This window comes from Hyposmocoma kahamanoa, unplaced genomic scaffold (assembly GCF_003589595.1).
Source record: "Hyposmocoma kahamanoa isolate Upper Pololo Valley unplaced genomic scaffold, ASM358959v1 79, whole genome shotgun sequence".
NCBI lineage: Eukaryota > Metazoa > Arthropoda > Insecta > Lepidoptera > Cosmopterigidae > Hyposmocoma > Hyposmocoma kahamanoa.
Window position 1 is genome coordinate 7,236,196 of NW_020653993.1, and position 21,748 is coordinate 7,257,943.

At 36.6% G+C, this 21,748-nt stretch overlaps 1 protein-coding gene across 1 annotated transcript; it reads right to left on the reverse strand.

Moving 5' to 3' along the window:
* Positions 1-1,357: 1,357 nt before the first annotated feature.
* Positions 1,358-19,798, reverse strand: LOC113233612. The gene is made up of 10 exons (XM_026468765.1): positions 19,747-19,798; positions 19,480-19,677; positions 19,008-19,091; positions 16,526-16,636; positions 15,726-15,939; positions 11,788-11,858; positions 10,801-10,917; positions 7,654-7,716; positions 3,593-3,758; positions 1,358-2,062 (listed from the first exon to the last, which is right to left on the reverse strand). Exons 1-10 carry the CDS (start codon positions 19,780-19,782, stop codon positions 1,905-1,907), a joined length of 1,218 nt encoding a protein of 405 aa, XP_026324550.1. The 5' UTR covers positions 19,783-19,798; the 3' UTR covers positions 1,358-1,904.
* Between the last annotated feature and the right edge of the window lie 1,950 nt (positions 19,799-21,748).

Below are 21,748 nucleotides of genomic sequence, written 5' to 3' on the forward strand. Positions count from 1 at the left end.
TTTTACGTGGATTAACATAATAGTATTCCAGCACAACCCTGTCAGGGCACTATATTGGTAATAACTTAAGTAATTATTAATCTCGTACACAAGCTATGTCATTAGTTTATACAACAATGAAATTCAATAAAACCAATATAAAAATTTAAATCACAATAATTAACATTATAGAGCATAAATATAGTGATACAATTTAATTATCAATCAATTAATTATAGTACCTATGATGCAAAGAATGCTCGATTGATGGCCGTTTTGTCCGCTCATCAACGTTAGTTGTCAATAGTGACGTGCAGTAAAATTTATGGATGTATAATTTTACGATTCAACTCGGCGTTTCTTGCTCGAAATTCGAAATGTTTAAAAATTAAGTCTAATACGATCGTCACTTATGGGATCGCTGGCCAGCACAACTTCTACTTCCGTCAAACTCGCGTCAAAGCTCAATTGCAAAATAAAGCGGTTTCGAATTGTCGATTTATTAAGTAAACATTTTTATTTTCGTTTTATTAAAACTTTTTAATCAGCTACCCCTTGCAATACTAGTTATAAATCTAAAAAGTTTTAGATGCGACTCGCATTTGATTATATTTTTTTCGATAATGAATTGAGATTTGACCTCACTGTTGTAATCTGTCAAAACGGCCATCATAGCGTGCCGGCATTGTAATTTATAGTCAAAATGGAATAAAAAGAAAAGATTAAAACAAAAAATAATAATAAAAAAATTCTAGTTTGTACGTTACTCAATTAACATGAAGTTCATAATGCTACGTACAATATCGCTGACATTCCATTCCGGAGCCTTATCGCGTAGACATAAAGCATTTTCTGACGGATTATAACTTCGTCTAGGCATATTAAGAGACAAGTAGTGTAAATCCATACAAACGTAGCAGCGTGGCTTGCGCACACACCACCGTCACGTACACATTCACATAATAATGAAAGGCGCGTGCACTAGGGACGCCCGGGAATCGAACCCGGGACCTCAGCGGGGCAGACCAGTAGGTACCTACTTCATAAAATACCGACTGAAACTTATTTCTTACTAATTCAGAAAGTTATTTACGCCTAAAGATTATCAAGTTTAGAATGAAATGCCAATGTGCAAAGGTATTTAAACTATTTATTGAGATTTGTTGTGAAATAACTCTACTAGTTTTCTTATGATTACGAACACTGAAAAATATTTTTTTTTTTAATTAGCACGCTAGTGGGATTTGAAATCAATTTTTATTAAAATACATTTTAACAAAAATAGCCGTATTTGATAATCTATAAATTAAAATGAAAAACTTTCAAATATGTCTCCCCTTTGTATTTTTCATAAACATAGTTCCAAATACAGTGTATGTATGAACTTACAAAAATTGACAATTCAAATGAACTTGTGCTCTGTAATTGGATGAAATAATAGGTCGAGGATGATTCAAATGAAACAAGTTTGGCTATTTATTCCATAAGCGTGACCAATATTCAGCCGATAGGTTATTTATCGACTGCAAACACTAGCTGCTCGTAAGCGGGCAACACTATTGCGCTATAAACTGTCATTTGACTCAGTCTTCAAAAAAAAAAACACTATAGAAATAATATTTCGCCAACTTATAACCCTTCGGCTACGGAGACAGGCAACAACTTATTTATATTATGGTCTAGTCCAGGTCTTTCTCTTTCCTTCGATGTTCCCTTCCAAGCAAACTTCGATGACGTAACAAGTATCACCGCTTAAATGTTTTATTTTCGCTTGTATTGGTCACACTTTCAATTAGAACTTATTCTTTTACATTCTTCTATATATCTAACTGAAAAAAAAAAACAGTCAGCTTGTCGTCTTCTCGTGTTACTTAAGATAAGTATTCGCTTGAATACTGAATTATTAAATAAGACCCCTGTCTGTTTCACTCTGCAGCGTCTTCTGCCCAATCATCATCGGCCAAGCACGACTGGTCACCCGGCTCATGGGCCACCCCGAAGACAGCTTTCATTTGCGCTATAAGGGCATCATTTGGCTTGTATAACGGTACGTCTGATGACCGGATTGTCAGTTTTGCGCCTCCTGATAATAAATACAATTATTATTGATAGGTACAAAAACCGAACACAAAGAATAATTTCGATCGAACCAACTGAGCTACAGGTGGCGTGTCGGCGAAAAAAGACGTTTTAAGAACTAACACATGCAGAAATTTGTAATTACTGCTAACTCCGCAGTTCAACTGGGAGAGCGATAGCCCCGGTTTGACGAAAAACTAGCTGGACCCCGATTCAGAACTCTTCGATATTTTAACAGAATCGTTCGATTGGATATCGTTCTCGAATTCGAGAGCGCTTGAGAGGGCGCTTTTCGAACTATTCAGAACATTGGAGTTAAACTTTCGATTTGGATTCGAATACGATATCTTTATCCAACAGCGTTTACAGAGTTAGTCGATGAAATACATTTATAAGGAAAATGAAATGAAAATACATTTTTAAGACTTGTTTAAAGGCCTAAAATACAGGAATATATTAATCTTGCATTAAAATCAATTAATAAAATTGAACAAAATCCAGACTTTATTTAAAATAATAAGAAATTTCCATATTACATTCTTGCTTTGTAAACAATAGGACGTTCGGTAACTTTCATTCGATGACTGCCTTTGTCGGTTGAGAAGTTTGAGTAATCGTGTGTGATGTCATTTAGGTCCGTTTTCGAATACGACGGTTTGACGTTCAATTCGCGTGTTGTGAATAAAAATGAAAAGAAATCGTACGATATCAAATCGAATCGGTCGACAACTGAGTTATCGTAAGGTTTCAGAATCGACCCTGGTTCGAGTCCAGCCGGATCCAAGGAATTTTCCTTTGTTTTTTTTAATATTATAATATCAAGAGACAGGACGAACAAGTCGTGGGCCTGGTGTTAATTTAATTATATTATATTCATAATTATTATATTCATAAATCAGACTATAACGGTCCAAATTGGTTAGTAACAAGAGAATTCTTATATCTATGTTAGTGAATGACGTCTAAATAAATTAGTACCTGAACAACAAGAATGTTGATCAACACTTGGGCATGCATGGCTAGCCATAGCTTGCCGCCACAGTCATCAAGATGGAGCTGCGACTGGCCCACAGCCTGCAGAGCATCGAGGCACTCTTTTTGCGCATTACAGCATTAAAGTCATCAGTCTTATAGTGCGCAAATATGCCCGAGGCGCTGCAGGAGATGGTAGCCCCATCAACATCCTGAAGCCATTATTTTATTGGACTCGACGGACACTGATACCTCTTTGTGCAATGCTGGCCCAAAGTCTACATGTGTAGAATACTTGACAGTACGCTTTAAATAATGTTATTTTTACTTGCTTACTACAACAACGTACAAATCGTCGGGTCAACATGTTACATTTAACTGCCAGTTCTTCCCCTTTCCATGTCCAAATGGTTCCCAAAAGCGTCGGAGATGACATGGACAAAGTATTTAAATGCATAAAGTTACTTTAGTTCGTTGCCATTAAGTTTGATCGGCGGTTTGACTCTGAGACATACGTTAACCAGTCCCATGTGTCGGTAATTTCACCAAAAGAGCAACTGACCTACGACAGTCCCGTCCATAGCAAGCAATGTCCCATAATGCTGCAAGGGCACGTTGAATCGCAGTATATTGAACATCCGGTCCGATCTCATTATCTTCACCGCGTGGTACCGTTTCACGAAAGGAGACATCTGTTCCTTCGTCGGAAGGAACGGCTCGCCGTATATCTGTAAATTCACTTTCATTAGGCTCAATTTACATTGCGGCGGAACGGAATGGAAGAAAGTGCGCGCGGTCGCTGTAATGCTCGAATATTCTCGAGCTTTCTCGCGACTGCGCCTTGAGACTGTAGTATTACGTCAACGTTTGACGTCACACTGCGCCTAATTTCGCGTCAGATCCCGCGGATATGCTAGGACTTCGCCGTCGGCAGCTGCCAAACTCTCCCAGATACGCGAGCATTCTCGAGCATGCGCGAGAATTCCACTGCTGACGCACGACGTGATTTTTGGCTCGTATCTAGTTTGCACGCTACACAATTGAACATGAGGTTCATTACTCTATGCAATATAGTTACAAAAATTCGCTTCCATTCCGTTCCGCTGCAATATAAATTGAGCCTAAGGCTTAATTCACATTGCCACGGTATACGATATGCCGTATTATAAAAAATTGTACATCACATCGCAAATGAAATCAAATACTGTCCTAACTCAAAAATGTGGAATTGAGAAAACACAACTTGAAAATTGTATATTATTCATATATATTACTTATTTATCCACTTAGAAACGAGAATATATATACAGCTCATTTGGTGCTACATTGACGTAATTGCAATTTTGGCAACATTGAATTAAGTATGTTAACATGTTTGAAGAAAAATCGGCAGTAATTTTTAACTTTATATAGAAAATACAATCATCATCATAAAGCATGTCCAGCAAATTCATATTTCTTATTATCATTTATTAAATCTACATTTTTGATAATAGTCTAGAACCTATCAAAACAGCAGTTTATTTTGAATGAAAAAAAAAAACATTATTTGTAATTCTGTTGCATTTCCGGTTCAGTATTAATGGCAACGAAGGGTACAGATTGCAGTTTATTATATTTAATGTGTTCAGTGTTGCCAGATGTGTGAGTTACAATATACCTTATTTTTAAGAAAAAATCAGAAAGCACAACTAGGCAGAAGAACTTCTCCACTGACGCGCAGCTGGATGCTGAAGTGCATTTGGGTATTTTTTTCCCAACATATAATGTAATTCTATATGTTTGTTCGATTATTAGACAGTTAAAGGTTAGGAAAAGTAGTTTTTGTTATTAAATATATTAAAATCTGCCGCTTTAAATTAAAATCGAGGAATAGATTCAGAATCTAGGTCTTATGTGCTTTAAAATGTGTAGCTTATGGACATGCCATTTTAGGGTCATCGTCCTTTGAAATAAAATAAAAAAATCTATTCTATTATATCTATAAAATTAAAACTTCCTGTTACATTACAAGAAATACAATTGCGCCAGTGTAGCACCAAATAAGCGCTATATTGGTTTCATTTAGTTTTTTTCTCAAATCGTGTCTTGTCAATCCTACAATTAAGAATTACGACAGTATTTGGTTTTTTGTGCCACTTGAAGATCCCCGTAGTCGAGTGGCTTGCACACCAGTTTTCATGGTGTTGCCATCTCTGAGGTCCCGGGTTTGATTCCCGGCCGAGTCAACGTAGAAAAGACTTTTCTATATTGTCTCGTGTCTGGGTGTATACGTTACCGTCATTGTTTCCTATTTCCATAACACATGTGCTTTAGTTATTTACTTTGGGAGCAACGTATGTAATGTTGTCTAAATAAATACAATGTATTTATTTAGGTCGCATAGTGAACCTTATACTGATTGTTTAACTTACAAACGGTTAATTCCACAAATCCCCTTAAAATACTTATATACTCGCTACGCAGTGGGGATTTATGGAAAAAAAAATCCCCACCAAGACCTTTTCCATATTTCTTTTAATTTTTTTAGATTTACCTATTATATTACATTTTAAGTGACAGGTTCGTGGTTAGCCAAAACATCTATATTTATAGGAAATGAAATTATTTTTCCGGATTTAAATCGCGTATATTTGTTTTTTCAAACAAGCCAACGTTTCTGGCCACAGACATATATCTAGATAGACGCCGCAAGTACAGCAATTTGTATGAAAACCAAGCGTGCCACATTTTATGTATCCACCATGACGTCACATGAACTATTTAGTGATGGGAAACCTCCTACCGCGCTAAATCGATTGATTGAACGGAATACACGTATTCCATTCAATTAATCGATTCAAGTATTCGACGATTACAAGTAGTCGTGAAATATTAATACAGTAGAACAATACCAAAACAAGAGAGTTATGTCCTTTATTAAAAGTTGTTTAAAAAAAAAATTGATTACATAATAATTTAAACTTTAATTTTTAATCAACTTCTTCAACTTCAACTGTCTTTTTGTAATGGAAGATCTTATCGATTCACTTAAATAATGAAAACGCACGTCAATATATAAACTTGTTTAAACCTTAATTAAATTTACTAGATGGTTTTCCGTCGGTGATTGATCAAATTGGTGAATGGCAAGACAACTGAAAATGTTACTGTTGACAAAAAGTTTACTTAATTAATGTCAGCCTCGTGTAAAATTTTTGTGATTTGATCATGATTTCTCGGATTTCTAACTCTGGTACTCTGCATTAATTGGATAGCATCTTACGTGGGATAAACAAGACCACCTTCGTCCTCGAAAGCAACAAACTCATACGTATGATCAACTCCAGGTTTTTGTAAAGACAGCGCACTGTTAATTCTTTTCATTATATATTTTTTGTATTACTCGTAATAATTAAATAAAATAAATAATTAATAAGTAATAATTTACTCACTATATTTAAAAATTATAATTTTTTTTACTGATAATAGATACTACAAAACTGAAAAAAAAAACGAAACGTTACTAAACGTTATAACAAAAGAGTTATAGAATATTTTTATAATATCGCTAAGGTCATAATAATTTTCGTCTCTTTGTTTTCAAAATCGATCAGAATCGAGAACAGTGTTGCCTAACGTATACATAAATAAATGTTAAATTTGGCCAAAAAAAATGTACAAGCGGCCGTACCACAGAAACTAAATGCATTATGCATATGTGCGTTCGTTCGATATTCATGGCGTATTAACAAAGGATCACAAATATATCGCACCAAGTAAAAGCCGCAATGTATTACAAATATGAGGCATACACTGAGTTGCGTATTTGTTTTCTCGAAATTCGTACAAAACCAAAATAATTGGTTTTAAAATAACTTATGCATCTTCTGATTACAAAATCACTTGCCCGTGGAAGGAAACGTCCTTGTTTGCCCGTTTACCCACAGTTATGGTGCTTTTGCAGTTTATAATGGCACAATTATGCATTTTTTTGCGTTTTCGACTGGTATTTATCTACGATAACGGTCGAGCGCGTTCTGAAGTGTAGCAGCGGCAAGTAAGTGAATTTCACTTACTTTGGGCACGCGAATCTAGATATATGTCTGTGTTTCGGGCCCTTTACAGGTCCCATGGTCACGGTTGACTCAACCGTCTCATCCCATGGTCACGGTTAAGTCAACCGTGACCATGTTGAAACGTGACCATGGTTTGTTTGAAAAAACAAATATATGCGATTTACATCCGGAAAAATAGTTTAACTTCCTATGTGTAACAATCGCGAAAACCTAAGAACTCGATATCTATATTTATTTTTAGCGCCAACGTAACGCCAGATTAATTGTGTTTTAGAAACTGGATACGGTAGCTGCGGGATAGAATTGTAGACAAATACGATAGAACTTAAATTATGTTTTCGGTTAGCGATATTATATTTTTCACTACACAGTATTCATTGTAAAATCTAAGTTAAAGGTTTTATACTTAATTTTGCACCGCGCTGAAAAGCCAATAACCGTTACCTCTTTTGGTCCCAGTATTTTACAGGTTTAGACAATTAAATGTTTACCTTTCTTTATTTAATATAAACGATAAATACGTACCTTCCTTTATAAGATATCTTATAAATAAAAAAATACTTACCCTAACTTTAAGGTAGGGCGTTTTTTGAGGGATGAAGTGACTTGACACCACTTGCTTGATGATCTGTGTGAAAATAATTAACATATTAAAACCCAGCTGAATGTCTCATACCTATGTCGTTTACCTAAGGTTTACATTAATTCAGTTACCCCAACCGTGACTTTGCAATGGCAGCTGTTGCTAATGTTGAAATCATGATCCAGTCTAGTTTTACTATTCGATCGGATACCGGATAGTAAAACAATATCCGGCCGGATACCGGAAGTCCAAAATTGAGAAAAAAAACACAAGTACCAATAAACTGGTTTATTGATTAAAGAAGATTTTAATAAATAGAAACTATACGATCATTGACAATTTGTTTATTACCTTTTTTTACCTACGTTATGTTAACCTTACCCTTTGTTTATTAATTGTGAAAAAGAACTATGCTTGAAGTTAGATAACGTAATCTGAAAATTTTGAATACAAATTTAATCAAAAGCAAATTGTGATGAATGAAGGAAAATCAGTTTCTCTGCATTAAGTGGTCGATTCTGTTTATTTTTATTAACGAGACCACCAAATGAAAGGATCGTGATCACGATTGATTCGAACAATCTTCTAATGATAATCGATCTTTTGTTTTCGCATAAACAATGCTTAAAGATAATTATAATAGTTGCGACATGTTCGCGGCAATAGGACGGATATTCGGCGGCCATCCGGCATTGGTGCTCGCCGGATATTTGGTATCCGGCCTTGGTGCTCGCCGGATATTTGGTATCCGGCCAAATCACTATGAATTTAATCTTTAAAATAAACAAACTAAAGTGGGCGTTCCCTAGTAACCGCAATTATGTTCCACAGAACAGAATCGTGCGCTCGTTGATGTTTATACAAGTAAATTCCCTTAAAAAACAAACTCGATTTAGCAGTAGAGCTCCTTGTGAAAGAGCTCGTCCAGGGAAGTAGTGCCACGTTACCTACACACATCAAAAAAAGTTTGCGATCACTTCGAAAAACTGAAATCTTTTTTGTTACTGTAGATTATATTATGATTTTTTCTTCTTTTTAGATTCTTTATTTAAAAATAAATTAGAACATAAAACAATGACCCCGTTCAATTGTTTTTTCATATAAAAAGGCTTTCAGTCCTAGCTTACGCTCATTCAGAAATCTGATTTAGTCAATTATAAGCGATTCAAGATATTTTTCGCGGAAAGTTGTGATTGAAAAAATGCCAAGAGGATTATCAGAGGTTTTACGAGCTAGAATAGTAACTTTGAGGGAAGAAGGATACACCACGAGAGTAATAGCACGCAGACTTGCTATATCCCAATCCTGTGTCGTGGCTACGTTGCAGAGGTATCACGGAATGGGGAATTTAGCTGACCGACCCCTCAGCGGTCGCCCAACTGTTTTGACAGCTGCCCAAAAGCGCTATATTAGATTGCTGGCAGCCCGTGATCCAACAATCAACGCCACTAAAATAAAAGCAGAAGTCAGGGCCGCCTCTGGGCTTGAAGTTAGCACGAAGACCGTTCGCAATTGCTTGCACCAGGCTGGATTACGAGCACGGAGGTCTTGGCGAGCTCCGCTCAATTCCCGGCAACGTCAACAACGAAGATTGCAGTGGGCTAGACTTCGGCAAAATGAAGAAGGTGAGGACGAAAACATTTGGCAAAACTGTCTCTTCGTTGACGAATCCCGAATCAGCACTCATCCAGATAACCGACGTGTCCGTGTCTGGAGAAGACCAGGCGACCGTGAAAGACAAAGAACTGCCACTGGAACAGTTCAGCAAGGCGGAAAATCGGTGTCCTTTTGGGGTGGCATTATGATTGGAGCTAGAACGCCTTTGATCCCGTATCGGGGCTTCATGACAGCAGACATGTACAAAGCAGTTGCTATTGATGATATCGTCAGACCATTCCGAGTAAACCATGGGCACCAATTTGTACTGGTCGATGATAATGCGCCCGCACATCGAGCTCAACGAGTCAATGCTGCTCTTCAAGAATACGATATCACACGATTAGACTGGCCTGCCGGCTCGCCCGACTTAAACCCAATAGAGCACGCGTGGGATGCTCTTAAACGAGCAGTATGGAACCGTGAGCCACGTCCCCAGACAGTTCCAGAGCTCAGGGAAGCCGCTATTGAAGAATGGGATAGGTTACCCCAGGAAATGCTGGATAACTTGATCCTCAGCATGCCCAGGAGGATCTTCGCATGTATTCGAGCCAGGGGAGGAGTTATTTTATATTGAATTCACACCTTTTAATAATAAATTGTTGTTTAAGTTTAATTAAACAGTCTTTTTCTTTCTATGAAATTTCTATCACTATTACATTATGATTAATGGCTCAATTTTTTAAAATAAATAATAAATAATAGTTTTATATTTTAATTTCAAACAGGGTATTCCTATTTAAAGAAAGCATACAACATAGATTTTTTTCTTGATAAAGTTAAATTTAAAGAATTATAGGAGCTTATGCTATTGATCGCAAACTTTTTTTGATGTGTGTATTTCTGCCGCCCAGCAGTAATGTGAGCATTACTGCTGCGTTCCGGTTTCGAAGGGTAAGGGTGCTGGTGAAATTACAGGCACATGAGACTTGTCAACTTATGTCTCAGGGTGACAGACGTAGTGGCAGTGCCCTTAAGATATTTGTGATTTAAAGCTCCGAGTGGCACTGTAACTGCTACGTTTGTAACGATCAAAAACCGTTTTCAGTTTTCCTGTATTTAATTGTAATTTGTTATATGGATAGGCGCTTTACGCAAGCGTAAGACATGTCTAAACTTACGAACGCGTCAAAACGCGTCGCGCACGGATGACTTTCATGCCGTCATGCGCAAGCGAGTCGCATCTCTGATGATGCGTGTGCGCAGCAGCGCCAATGGTCTTCTGACCGCGGTGGTTATTCAGTCACTGGATACAGTTACATGGGTCAAAGGCTTCGTATGAGAAGTGAGAAATTGTTTTTTATTTTTATAAATGTTATATGATGTTACTAACATAGTTGATAAGATTATTGTTACTAATAAATATGAAATAAATGTATTATTATTATTATTATGAAAAACATCCTACTTTTCACGAAAATTTAAGAAAGAACATATTTGTTATATACAAGTATGTTAACATATTTGGCTTACCATGGGTAAATAAGGAGAAATTTTTTTAAGTTCTTCTCGAACTCTCTTCCTCGCTAAATCCTCTTCTGTGTCACCGTCCGCCGTGTCCGTATTCAGGCTATTTACATGCTCCGTTACCTGTGCATGGAACGCAAATGTTTCAAAGTGATACTTTGGGCACTGATTACTTAATAGTTACTACGTAACAGGTACATCACTCTCATATAAAATCGAACACACCTACACTATAATAGCCTACTAAATCTGACTAATGAAACCAGGCGCTCACTGTGATGAAAAAGGAACCTAAACACGCGCTCAGAGAGGAGAAAATAACGTTGCCCGTCGTGTGCAGTCATGCGGAACCGAATGCTAGGGTTGTACAAGGATCCTAAAGTAAACAAAAGACTAGTCCGAGCGCTTGCACTGTCGGCGATACACACAGCGGTAGGCACTTATCACGTAACCTCGAGAGAGTGACGGAGGCCTGAATTGAATGATACCGTAAACTGGATCGGCTCTTGAAATTGGTCTCGGCGAGTTGTTAGGTTAAGAGCGATTACACACGGCGAGTTTGCAGCGACGCAGCGATTTATAGGTGATTGCATCGATGCAAACGCGCAACTGCATCGATAGAAATGCGCGATTGCATCGATGCAGTCGCTTGTGTTGAATCATTATGTACGAAAAATGTGTATAGGTTTATGCACACTGTTTTGTTAATTGTAAATTTTCAAGTAAAATAAATAGATCGCGCATCGCGTTTGCATCGCTGCCGTGCACACGCTGCCGCTGACTGAGTGATGGTGACTTTACGCTGTTTTGTATATTTTAAAATTTCAATTTAAGGTTTATTCTAAATTAACCTAGTGTTGAATTTTGACATCAATGTATTTTGTTAATGTATTTATTAATAGTATAACAAATTTGTTCTCTAAAATTGAGCAACAGTAACGTGTATTTTTAGATGTCAGAATCTGCTTCAACCCGGTTACAATTGTTACTTACCTTAGCAATAATTTTATCTGAATATTTCATGCAAGCGGACTGAATTTTGTCAAACGGAATGTTGTCCACCACTGCAACAAGAAAGATAAAATTTAATCTACTACAGTTTTTTACCATTTAGCATGTCAACAGCGGTCATTGACCCTTTCACCCCGAAGCCACAATTTTTTTTAATGTTACCAAGTGACGGAACGAACAGTCGTGTGCCTGGTGTTAGCATAACAGTTGCAGTGCCATTCAGACCTTTAATCGCAAAGATCTGAGGAACACTGCCACTGCGCCCGTCAACCTGAACCATAAGGTGACAAGTCCCTTGTGCCTGTAATTTTACCAAAGGAGGTCCGCCAAATCCCATACAAAATTACCCCAGGCCCGGCGCCAAAATAATGTAACTCAATTTTTAGAGTAAAAATAGCAAAAATATTATATAGTTTCGGTATTGCTAAATTCACATGCTAACATTGTCTTTTTGCCCGTTGAATTTTAATAGGGGCTCTTTGTAAAATTATATTTTTTAGAGAAACGTCGTCATTCACAGTACACAACACAACAAACGTTAGCGTAGGACTGCGCGTGAGCAGAGCACGCCAAAGCAAAGCGGGCGTCTGCGTGTTTCTCCCTCTAAACCATTATATGTGAGCGAGACAATAAGATGTATCCAGTTGTGCCCTCACGTCACAGGTGCGTTCATCCGTGCGTGTTCATCCTTTCTTTGCCGATTGCTTGAAGGTCATGCGGCCATTAAGTAAAGTCGCGTAAAGCGATAATATAACAATACAAATATACTTTTTTTTAATTATTTGTTTGAACGTATTTGTTGTTGTACCTTTGTGCGAATGTTGATATATTTATCATTATATAATACAAACAAAAAGCTAAAACTAAAACATTTGACTTGATTCTTCTATTTATTTATGGGAAGTTTATACTATTTTTTTTCTAAAAAAAAATATAACTGCAAATGAAATATGTTTATATAATATGATTGATATACATGCTTATATGCCATAATTATTTATTATAATGTTAATGAACTAAAAAGGACGACGCTTCTCTAATAAATAGAATTTTTCATAAAGCGCCTATGAAAATTCAACAGGCAAAAAAACTATGTTATCATGTGAATTTAGCAATACCGAAACTATATAATATTATTGCTATTTTTACTCTAAAAACTGAGTTACATTATTTTGGCGCCGGGCCTGGGGTCATTTTGGCGGATCTCCTTTGACAGCGACCTATAAATCTTTCGCAACTTTAACATCGCTGATTAACATAATCAAAGCCAATGCCGTTATTTTAAAAACGTTAAATTGAAAAATATCACTGCGAATTTAGATGTTGTTAATAGTACATTTTCATTGTAATTATTATAAATTGTTATATTTAGTACCATTGTAATGATATACGTGTTTAATGAAAAATAAATAATTTGAATTACTTTACACTAATTAACCAGCCCACACGTAGGTCAATGAGCCCCCATTTAAACTAATATTGAAAATTCAGTGCTTAATAGCCATAATAAAATACCAGATACATTGAAAATAGAGGACAATTAATATACACCTTTTAAAAACAAGTTTGTTACTCGTATCTAAAGGTTACTACTCAATAGAAGAGTTCTGGTTAGATAGAGAGCAATGAGAAATATGTATAAATGTTCTGTCTCTCACGAACCACATACTCCTAATGTAAGTACATAATATAGTAGTAATTTTTAAGTAATAATGCATGTTTGAATTTTATTAGAGTAGTTAATAGACTTTTATTAAAGTATAAAATTGTTAATTAAGTATATATAAAATTAATAATTAGATTGCAATACCTTAACAGGGTGTATGTTTATATGTGATACCATTCTCTGTACTCGTGATGCAATAAATTAATAAATAAATTCAGTTTCTTTAATTTTTATTTTTTCATTTTTAAATTTAATAATTTGAAAACTACAAAATACATCAATTTTCATTTAAGAACTATGAAAAAACTACAGTCCTCTTAAAAATTCTAATTTTAACTTATCCCCGTTCGTTTTTACCTACATTTCACGACAAAAGCGCATCCGTTTTCGGCCATTTTGTTTCATATCTATGAAACATTTGCGCTTGCGAGTTGTGACCTGCAGGTGGATTCAGAACCTTACGATAACTCTGTTGTCGACCGATTCGCGAAAGCGAACGATATCAAATATCGTACGATTTCTTTTCATTTTTATCCAACACAACGCCCAAATTGAACGTTAAACTGTCGTATTCGAACCTAACCGAAATGACGTCACGCCCGTATGATTACTCGAACTTCTCGACCAGCAAAGGCTACAAACGTAAATCAGAACATAGTTATCGAATTAAAGTTACCGAACGTCCTATTGTTTACAAAGCAAGAATGTAATATGGAAATCTCTTATTATTTTAAATAAAGTCTGGGTTTTTTAATGTTATTAATTTTAATGCAAGACTAATGTATTCCTGTATTTTAGGCCCTTAAAGTCTTAAAAATGTATAAAAAAGGATTTTCATTTTTCTTATAATCTATTTCACCGGCTAACTCCATAAACGCTGTTGGATAACAGGAAAAAATAAGAGTGGTCCTTCGATTCGAGAAGAGTGGTCTGGTGCTGGGTTCCAGGCCACTCTGGACATCGACGGTAATGAATCAGCGGATGAACTGGCAAAGGCTGGTGCTAGGGAAACCTTTATTGGACCCGAACCCTTCATAGGGATAGCATACAGCCTGGCAAAGCTCATTCTGCTAAATGAGAGCACACACCTCTCCCGAGAAGTGTGGCTATAGAGCAAGGGTCTTGAACATTCAAAAGCCCTGATATCTGCCTACAGTGCCAAACACTGTAGAGTAGCTCTGTCATTGGACAGTAATGGCGTAAGAATGCTCACTAGAGCTTTGACAGGGCATTGTGGCTTGAACAAGCACATGTCAAGTATTGGGCAGAGAGATAACAAGGCGGATGAAACTCCTGTTCATCTACTCATCCATTGCTACCCCCTGATGGGCGTACGAAGTTCCATACTGGGAAGGCACCTACCACAACCAGAGGATATTAAATCTGTCAGAGCCAGGAAAGTCCTTCAGTTTATCAATGCCGTCGGCATTGGCTCTGCACTGTAATTAGTGGTGATCACAATAGATCAGTCAATGGTCTCATTGGTCGCAGTGATGACGGGATGCATAGGCCATGAATGAAGCCACCCTAATAATAATACTCTTCTGTATGGTACAAATAAGATAAAGATAAATTTATTCTGTATAAAAATTTAACCTAAATATATGAATCTTCTTAAATAACCTTTTATTTACATATATGCGCCAGACTATCGCAAACAGTGATATTATTTTATATATTTACATAACTTTAATTAAGGTTAGTAGTGCAAGTTAATCTAGGTGATACCCAAACTAAGCAAAATTGCTTATTTGTATCTTAGGTATCGAAATCGGTGCTTATAGCATGATGGTTAGTCAACATATTTTGTTCAATAACAATAAATTACAATAAAACATGAATACTAGCGATCGTATTCCAGAACTCTACTCAATGCTCAAGTCAGGACTTGAGCAGACTTGAGTATGACTTCAAGCACTGGAAATACGACCCTAATGGCAAGGACTTGAGTATGATTTTCAGTCACTACAATACTCAGGTCCTGACTTGAGTATTGAGCACAGTTCTGGAATACGACCCTTAATTCTACTAGCATCTTAACTATTATTAATATTACGTAACAACAGATACTAAATTTTCGGTATCATTGTATTTAATCCTTTTAACCAGTCTTGTATAAGACTTCAGAGTTAAGAGTCTTGTATAAAAAAGTGGGAGGCAAATACCAAACTCTACAAATCAGTTTTTACTGCGAACTTTGAAGGTAGAGTCATCGTTTAGGTGAAAGCAAGCTTATAAATGCGAAATCACTTACCAGAAGGCTGAGAACCAACAGCAATAAGTTCACTTTCAGATAACTGAGCTCGAGGGACACCTGTTGCATCTTGCAGCTTATGCAATGTCGAGAGAATTAATTGGAAGTCCCCAAAGTGCGGATGCAGCTTGCGGTAGTACTTGCTCAACATGAAACCCGATACGAGACTCTCCTCATTGGTTTCCAATATGTGCTTGAGACGCTGGAAGATGGTCTGATGACAAAATTAGCAGTTGTACATCTTTTTGAGTATCACAAGAAAATAAAAAAATATTTTACTAATGAGCGCCTTGTGAAAGAGTTCATCCAGGGAAGTACTGCCACCTTACCTATTTCTGCCGCCAAGCAGTAATGTAAGCATTACTGCATTCCGGTTTTAAAGGGTAATGGTGCTGGTGAAATTACAGGCACATGGGATTTGTCAACTTATGTCTCAGGGTGACGGGCGTAGTGGCAGTGTCCCTCCGATCTTTGTGGTTTAAAGCTCTGCGTGACACTGCAACTGTTATGAACAGGCGTGTCGCTTACCACCAGCTGCACGACTTGTTCGTCTAGGTATTATTTAAAAAAATCATAGTATAATAAAACAGAGAGAAATTCGTAAAATCCACTGACATGGTCTGTAGCTTAGTTGGTAAGAGCGGAAGCCGCGGTGTGGCAACATACGCTGGTCCAGTCACATCGTAGGAATTTCGGTCAACTAGATATACTTCCGACGTGCCAATCTATCGGATAAAATTAGATATGCTAGCGACAGACGAAATGAGAACCGTTGTCACAACTGCAACAAATTTTATTACCTGTGCAATACTGTCCAGAAGTTTATGCCCGATTTTCTTGCTAAGATTGTACAAGCCAGTATATTTGCTCTGCATCTCTGTGAGGATCTCGTTATGGGTGATTACTAAAACCTGTAAAAGTATTATGTAGTTGAATTACTATACCTATTTTATATCTAAGATAACATGTTGTGTAAAATTAATACCAGGGATATTAACTAGCTAATTTCGCTATACTGGGTGATAAAAAAACACTGCCCATTTTTTTTGCTGTGTATAAGATTCAGTAATACAACACAACAGAGAAATAAAATAAAATAAAATCTCTGTTTTAAAATGTTAATATTTGTCAATAATTTCTAACGAGTGGTTTCCTCAAAATAGTAAATAAAACTCGAGCGACCGGCGGCGTCGGCGTTTGTGGCGCTCACGCGACGGCAAAGCCTGCGCAAACGCACCGCTAGCGAGTTAGACAATTGCAATTAGTCCTTCGTTGTTCCCTTTCAAGTATGTGTTTCATGCGTAACAATGAATTCTCATCGGGAGTATTATGAGATGGTACATGGTTATCGAAATTGGGTAAAGTTTTCATGAAGCTTGAAGACTATATGAGGTGAAGAGCGTAAGCTGCGCTGTATACGAGCTCAAAGCTTGTTGGATACAAGGGTTTCGCAATGAAGCACAATTTTAGCGGTAAACAAAACGCCTTCTCGACCACGGCCCGTTTACGTTATCATTCCATGTGCGCGGAAGTGGCCAATAGCGAATGCCCGTAGAAGTAGACGATAAAATGCGACGTGTGACAAATTTTAATATGTAAGTACGAAGATCGGTGGACAGACAGAGGCGAACCAGTAGCTTGGCCTGGCAGGTTATCCGATCACACACCGTGCGATTTTTTTTTGTGTGGGGTGAATGTTAAAGCCGTGACAATCTGACGCTTTAAAAAGTGACCACTGCGGCCACCATCTCACTGCTAGGTACTTAGTTAATCATTAAGTAGATCTATAATTGTGTATGAGCATGTTCGCCAACAAACTGTTTCAAGTTTGGCGGGAGATAGACTTCTGTAAAATGTATACTTTTTGTAAAATAAATAAATGAAAAATAAAAGAAATCTCTTTTAAAACAGTCAGTGGTTGGTTATCACTCTGTATTATGTTCTGAAATTTTTTACTTGTAGTGTGCACTGTGGTGCAGTTTACAAGTTCCAATTCAAATATATTTTATTCGTCAACATAGGTTAAGAAGATCAGAAAGTTCCAGGGCAAAATCTTCGCAATTTTTAAACACAGTGCATATAGTGTGTATTTCAATTGTTAAGAGGCAAGACATGCAATGCAGAGGTTTTGAATCGTGTGTTCCAATGGGTGTGTGGAGCGCCGGCCTCAGTTGTTGGCGATCCCTCGTTGGAAAAACAAACCTACTGAACAGGACACCACTGACATGAGCAATGAAAACTTTGAATGTTATTGACGGGAAAAATTGACCTATTTGCCTGTTCTCTGTGTGTGTTCAATAAAATAGCTTTATTTATAATGTGTTATGAGATGTAATAACAGTTTGTAATGTAATATAACATGGTATAATAATAATTTTGTAGGTATGATTTGAATAAATAATATTAATGTAGTAATAATTTTGAAAAAGTGATAATTTTGGCTACACTATTAGCATTAGGTTAGTCCTGTAATGATAGTTGCTACCTTGTGTATGTAAAAATAAATAAATATTATAGTTCTCACAATGTAATGGGCCCGTTTTAATCTAATTATTGTTTTAATGTAATAATTGTCTTAGTAAAGAAAATTCTTTTAAACTCAGGTGATTAAATCACACATATATGGCCTTATCCAGAGTGGCGGCGGGCGCGGGTGCGTCTAAATCAAATGCACACACGCCAGCACATCAAGCTACACATTGACGTATCTTGTTCCGTTGCAATGGAAAAAAACCTATATCTATGGGTCTGCCCGTAGCTTTCACAGTGCTTAGTCTAGCGTTTGTTTACTATTTCGACGTATGGATCTACCCGCTCGTAACTGATTCGGCACTGTGAAAGGGAAAACGCCAAGACCCGCGCACCCGCACACGCCGGCGCGCCCATTAGGATTTGTAGCTATTCACTCAATGATTATCACTAATTATAAATTTCTTATCACTGTTTGATTTCTTATTATATTTCGGAATGGTTATGCGCTCCATGGTCAAAGGTTTATTCCAGAATATGAGTTAACCCGTGACCATTAGGCCTGCAATTGTTCCAAAATATCAGGAAAATAAAAGAACTCTTAACACAGGGTAAGAAACCTGTAATTATTGATAATCATTTAACATCCGTCTAATCTTTTCCAGATACTTGATGATGTTATTGACCATCTCTTTCCTACTATTCACTTTCCTATTGTATTTTAACCCTGCTCATTACTTTGACCAAGTGCAATTGCAATTACATACTGCAGCAGTAAAGTCAGTTTTGATTATGATAAAAAATATGACTTACGTCTTCAGGTTTTGTTTCTTTTTGTATTTTGAGAGAGCGTCGCAACTTAAACGGTATCCTACCACGCTTTGATGCCAATGGAAGCTGAAACAGATCATTAGTTATAGTAATATCAATTGTTGAAACTAAAATCACAACAGCCTGTCTGCCTGACTGCAGAATGAGCATGGAAGGGCAGGAAACAGACACACACATCCTACTAAAATGCTTTGGCATGGTGATATACCACTAGAGTATCAAGGTTGCTTCCGTGATGTCCTCAACAAATCCAGAAAGATGCTGAAAGCGCTGGAGGAGCTCGGGGGGTACGAGTAGGACACCCTGCATCCATCATACGCAAAATCGGCGTCGAGTGCGTACACCAGGTAAACCACAGCCAGTTAAGCCATACACCATAATGTTATTCCAGGGTATGGTGTTGAGTAATGGACAGCGATCCGTAACTCGACGTTACAGTATCTTAAATACTTACATCTGGTACATGATCGGGTATAAAAGCACCGAATTTAGTCATCGTTTGGATGCGCTCCACAACTTGCTGAGGGTCTAACCTCTCCGACAATCGAAGGTAACATAGTTTTTCTCCATGCTTGTCATTTGCGAAATTCAACGCTTCAAACTGCCCTTTAATTATCTTCGCTACCATTTTCACCAAATTTGGCAACGAACACTGAAATAATTTACAATTTATTATGAACATACAATTGTCGGCCACTGAAAATTCTAAATGAATATTTACACGAAATGGTATCTTCTTAACAGCAATAATAGACATCTTGATACTCTGTTGTGTGGTGTCTTTGAGGAGAATAATCACAATATAATAATTTTATTGTAATTAACACAGAACAATATAATTAACAACGCCGACTACTCCCATACCACAACACACACAGAAATATTTTTTCTTTTTTTTTTTTGGGTATTTGGCTTCTGTCCCAATATTTATATTTATAGGTGATTTATAGAATGAATGGAAATGGAACGGCAAATTGACAATGACAACTCGATCAGTCAGCAGCACCGTCAACGTCAAAGAAAACGAATTGAGTCATAATGGAGTCTACAACAACTTTTTTTTTTTCCTTACTTTTTTCCATTCTCAAGTCAAAATAAAAACGACACTTTTCCCTCCAAAAGTCCCAGAGCGAATCCTGACATCTGTTAAAAGTTGAAGACACTCTAGAGTAGAGGAAGGAAAAAAATAAAGCAACTTTATTTGCTGTTATCCAATCATTTTAAATCTCGTTTTTCTCTAGGCGTTAGCTACACAATTTTATTTTATAATTCACGCTAAATAAAACTTCAAAGATATTTCTAAACGAAAAACATAATATTTTTCCAATTATATTAATTTTTCCGGGAAAATTTCCACTATTTGAAATTTTTCGGAAAATTACTCAACAGTAAATATATCACACTGTTAATAATTTCACGAATGTTATGAACATATTATTATTGAAGGAAATGTTTCTAAGGGTCGTATTCCACTAAATGCTCATTGAATATGATTTCAAGCACTGGAAATACGACCCTAATGGCAAGGACTTGAGTATGATTTTCAGTGCTTTAAATCCATTTTAAATTTATGGTATCATTTTGTCTAGGATGGAAAAAAATGTCCACCTATAACTCAGGGCATCAAATTATACTGTCTTCTGTTCTTAGAGGATGGAAAAAACTGTCATACTACTTATTTGCTTTTCGTTCATTCACCTTTCCGTTCATTCACCTTTCCGGAAAACTTTTAACAACTATAATCATTTAAAACCGCGGGAAACTTCCGAATAGGAGCGCTATTTTTCCCGATTTTAGTTAGTTTTTATTGTTTTGTGGGATAAGGAGAGTTGTGTTTGTATGTAATGTATACATATAATATTTGATGTAGTAACTGCGTAAATATTTATACCGCGGATATATATTTATATACCCACTTTGGGTAAGTTTTTTTCTTTCGGAATTGTGTTATTATCATATCCAATTTCATCGTTTCTCTGAAATTAACAGCTTAATTCCTAATCTTCCTAAGCCATTTCTAAGTCTAGATGATTTTAAGTGTCAACTTCTATTCTCTAAGGTGCTAACAACGCTCTTGGGGCAGTTCTGTCTGCATATTGGGGACTTATTAATGGATGTCTCTTAGGCCACTTAGGCTCAATTTACAATACGGCGTAACGTGTTTATAACGATATTGTACACACCATAATGAACTTTATGTTCAATTGTGTAACGTACAAACTAGATACGAGTCAAAAAACAGGTCGTGCTCGGGAATGCCCACGCATTCTCAGGAATGCTCGTGCATTCGCGGGAATTCCACACAGCTGTAATGCGACGACGTCATGCGTCTACGAAATAAGTTGTGTACGTATCGTGCCAGAAAACAATGGATTCAGACGAAAAGTTGATCTATTTGGATGAATGAAATATTCTTTATTGGACATTAAAATTACAATGACAACACAGAACAGTAATGTAACTATCACAGAGTAAGCCAGTGTACAACAAGCGGCTTTATTGCTAACTAGCAGTTTCTTCCAGACAACATTAGGATAGAAATTTAAGAGTTGGAAAGGGGGTGCAGCCAAAGCATATCTTGAAAAGAAAGCGTTTTAAATAAGTACACTACTCATCAATAAAGTAAATATTGTTTATTTTTATTTATTTATTTAGGACAACCATTAAGCCATACACTTAATACATACAATTTTGATTATACAATTCAAACGGAGTAATGCTAA

What these genes read in the sequence shown, in the direction of transcription:
- LOC113233612 (XM_026468765.1), bottom strand. Translation starts at nt 19,782, where the DNA reads ATGTCTATTATTGCTGTTAAGAAGATACCATTTCGT. An exon ending in AAGAAACAAAACCTGAAGAC is followed by an intron (nt 16,637 to 19,007) that starts GTAAGTCATATT and finishes ATACTTTTACAG; the next exon opens with GTTTTAGTAATCACCCATAA. An exon ending in TTTCTCCTTATTTACCCATG is followed by an intron (nt 7,717 to 10,800) that starts GTAAGCCAAATA and finishes ATTTTCACACAG; the next exon opens with ATCATCAAGCAAGTGGTGTC.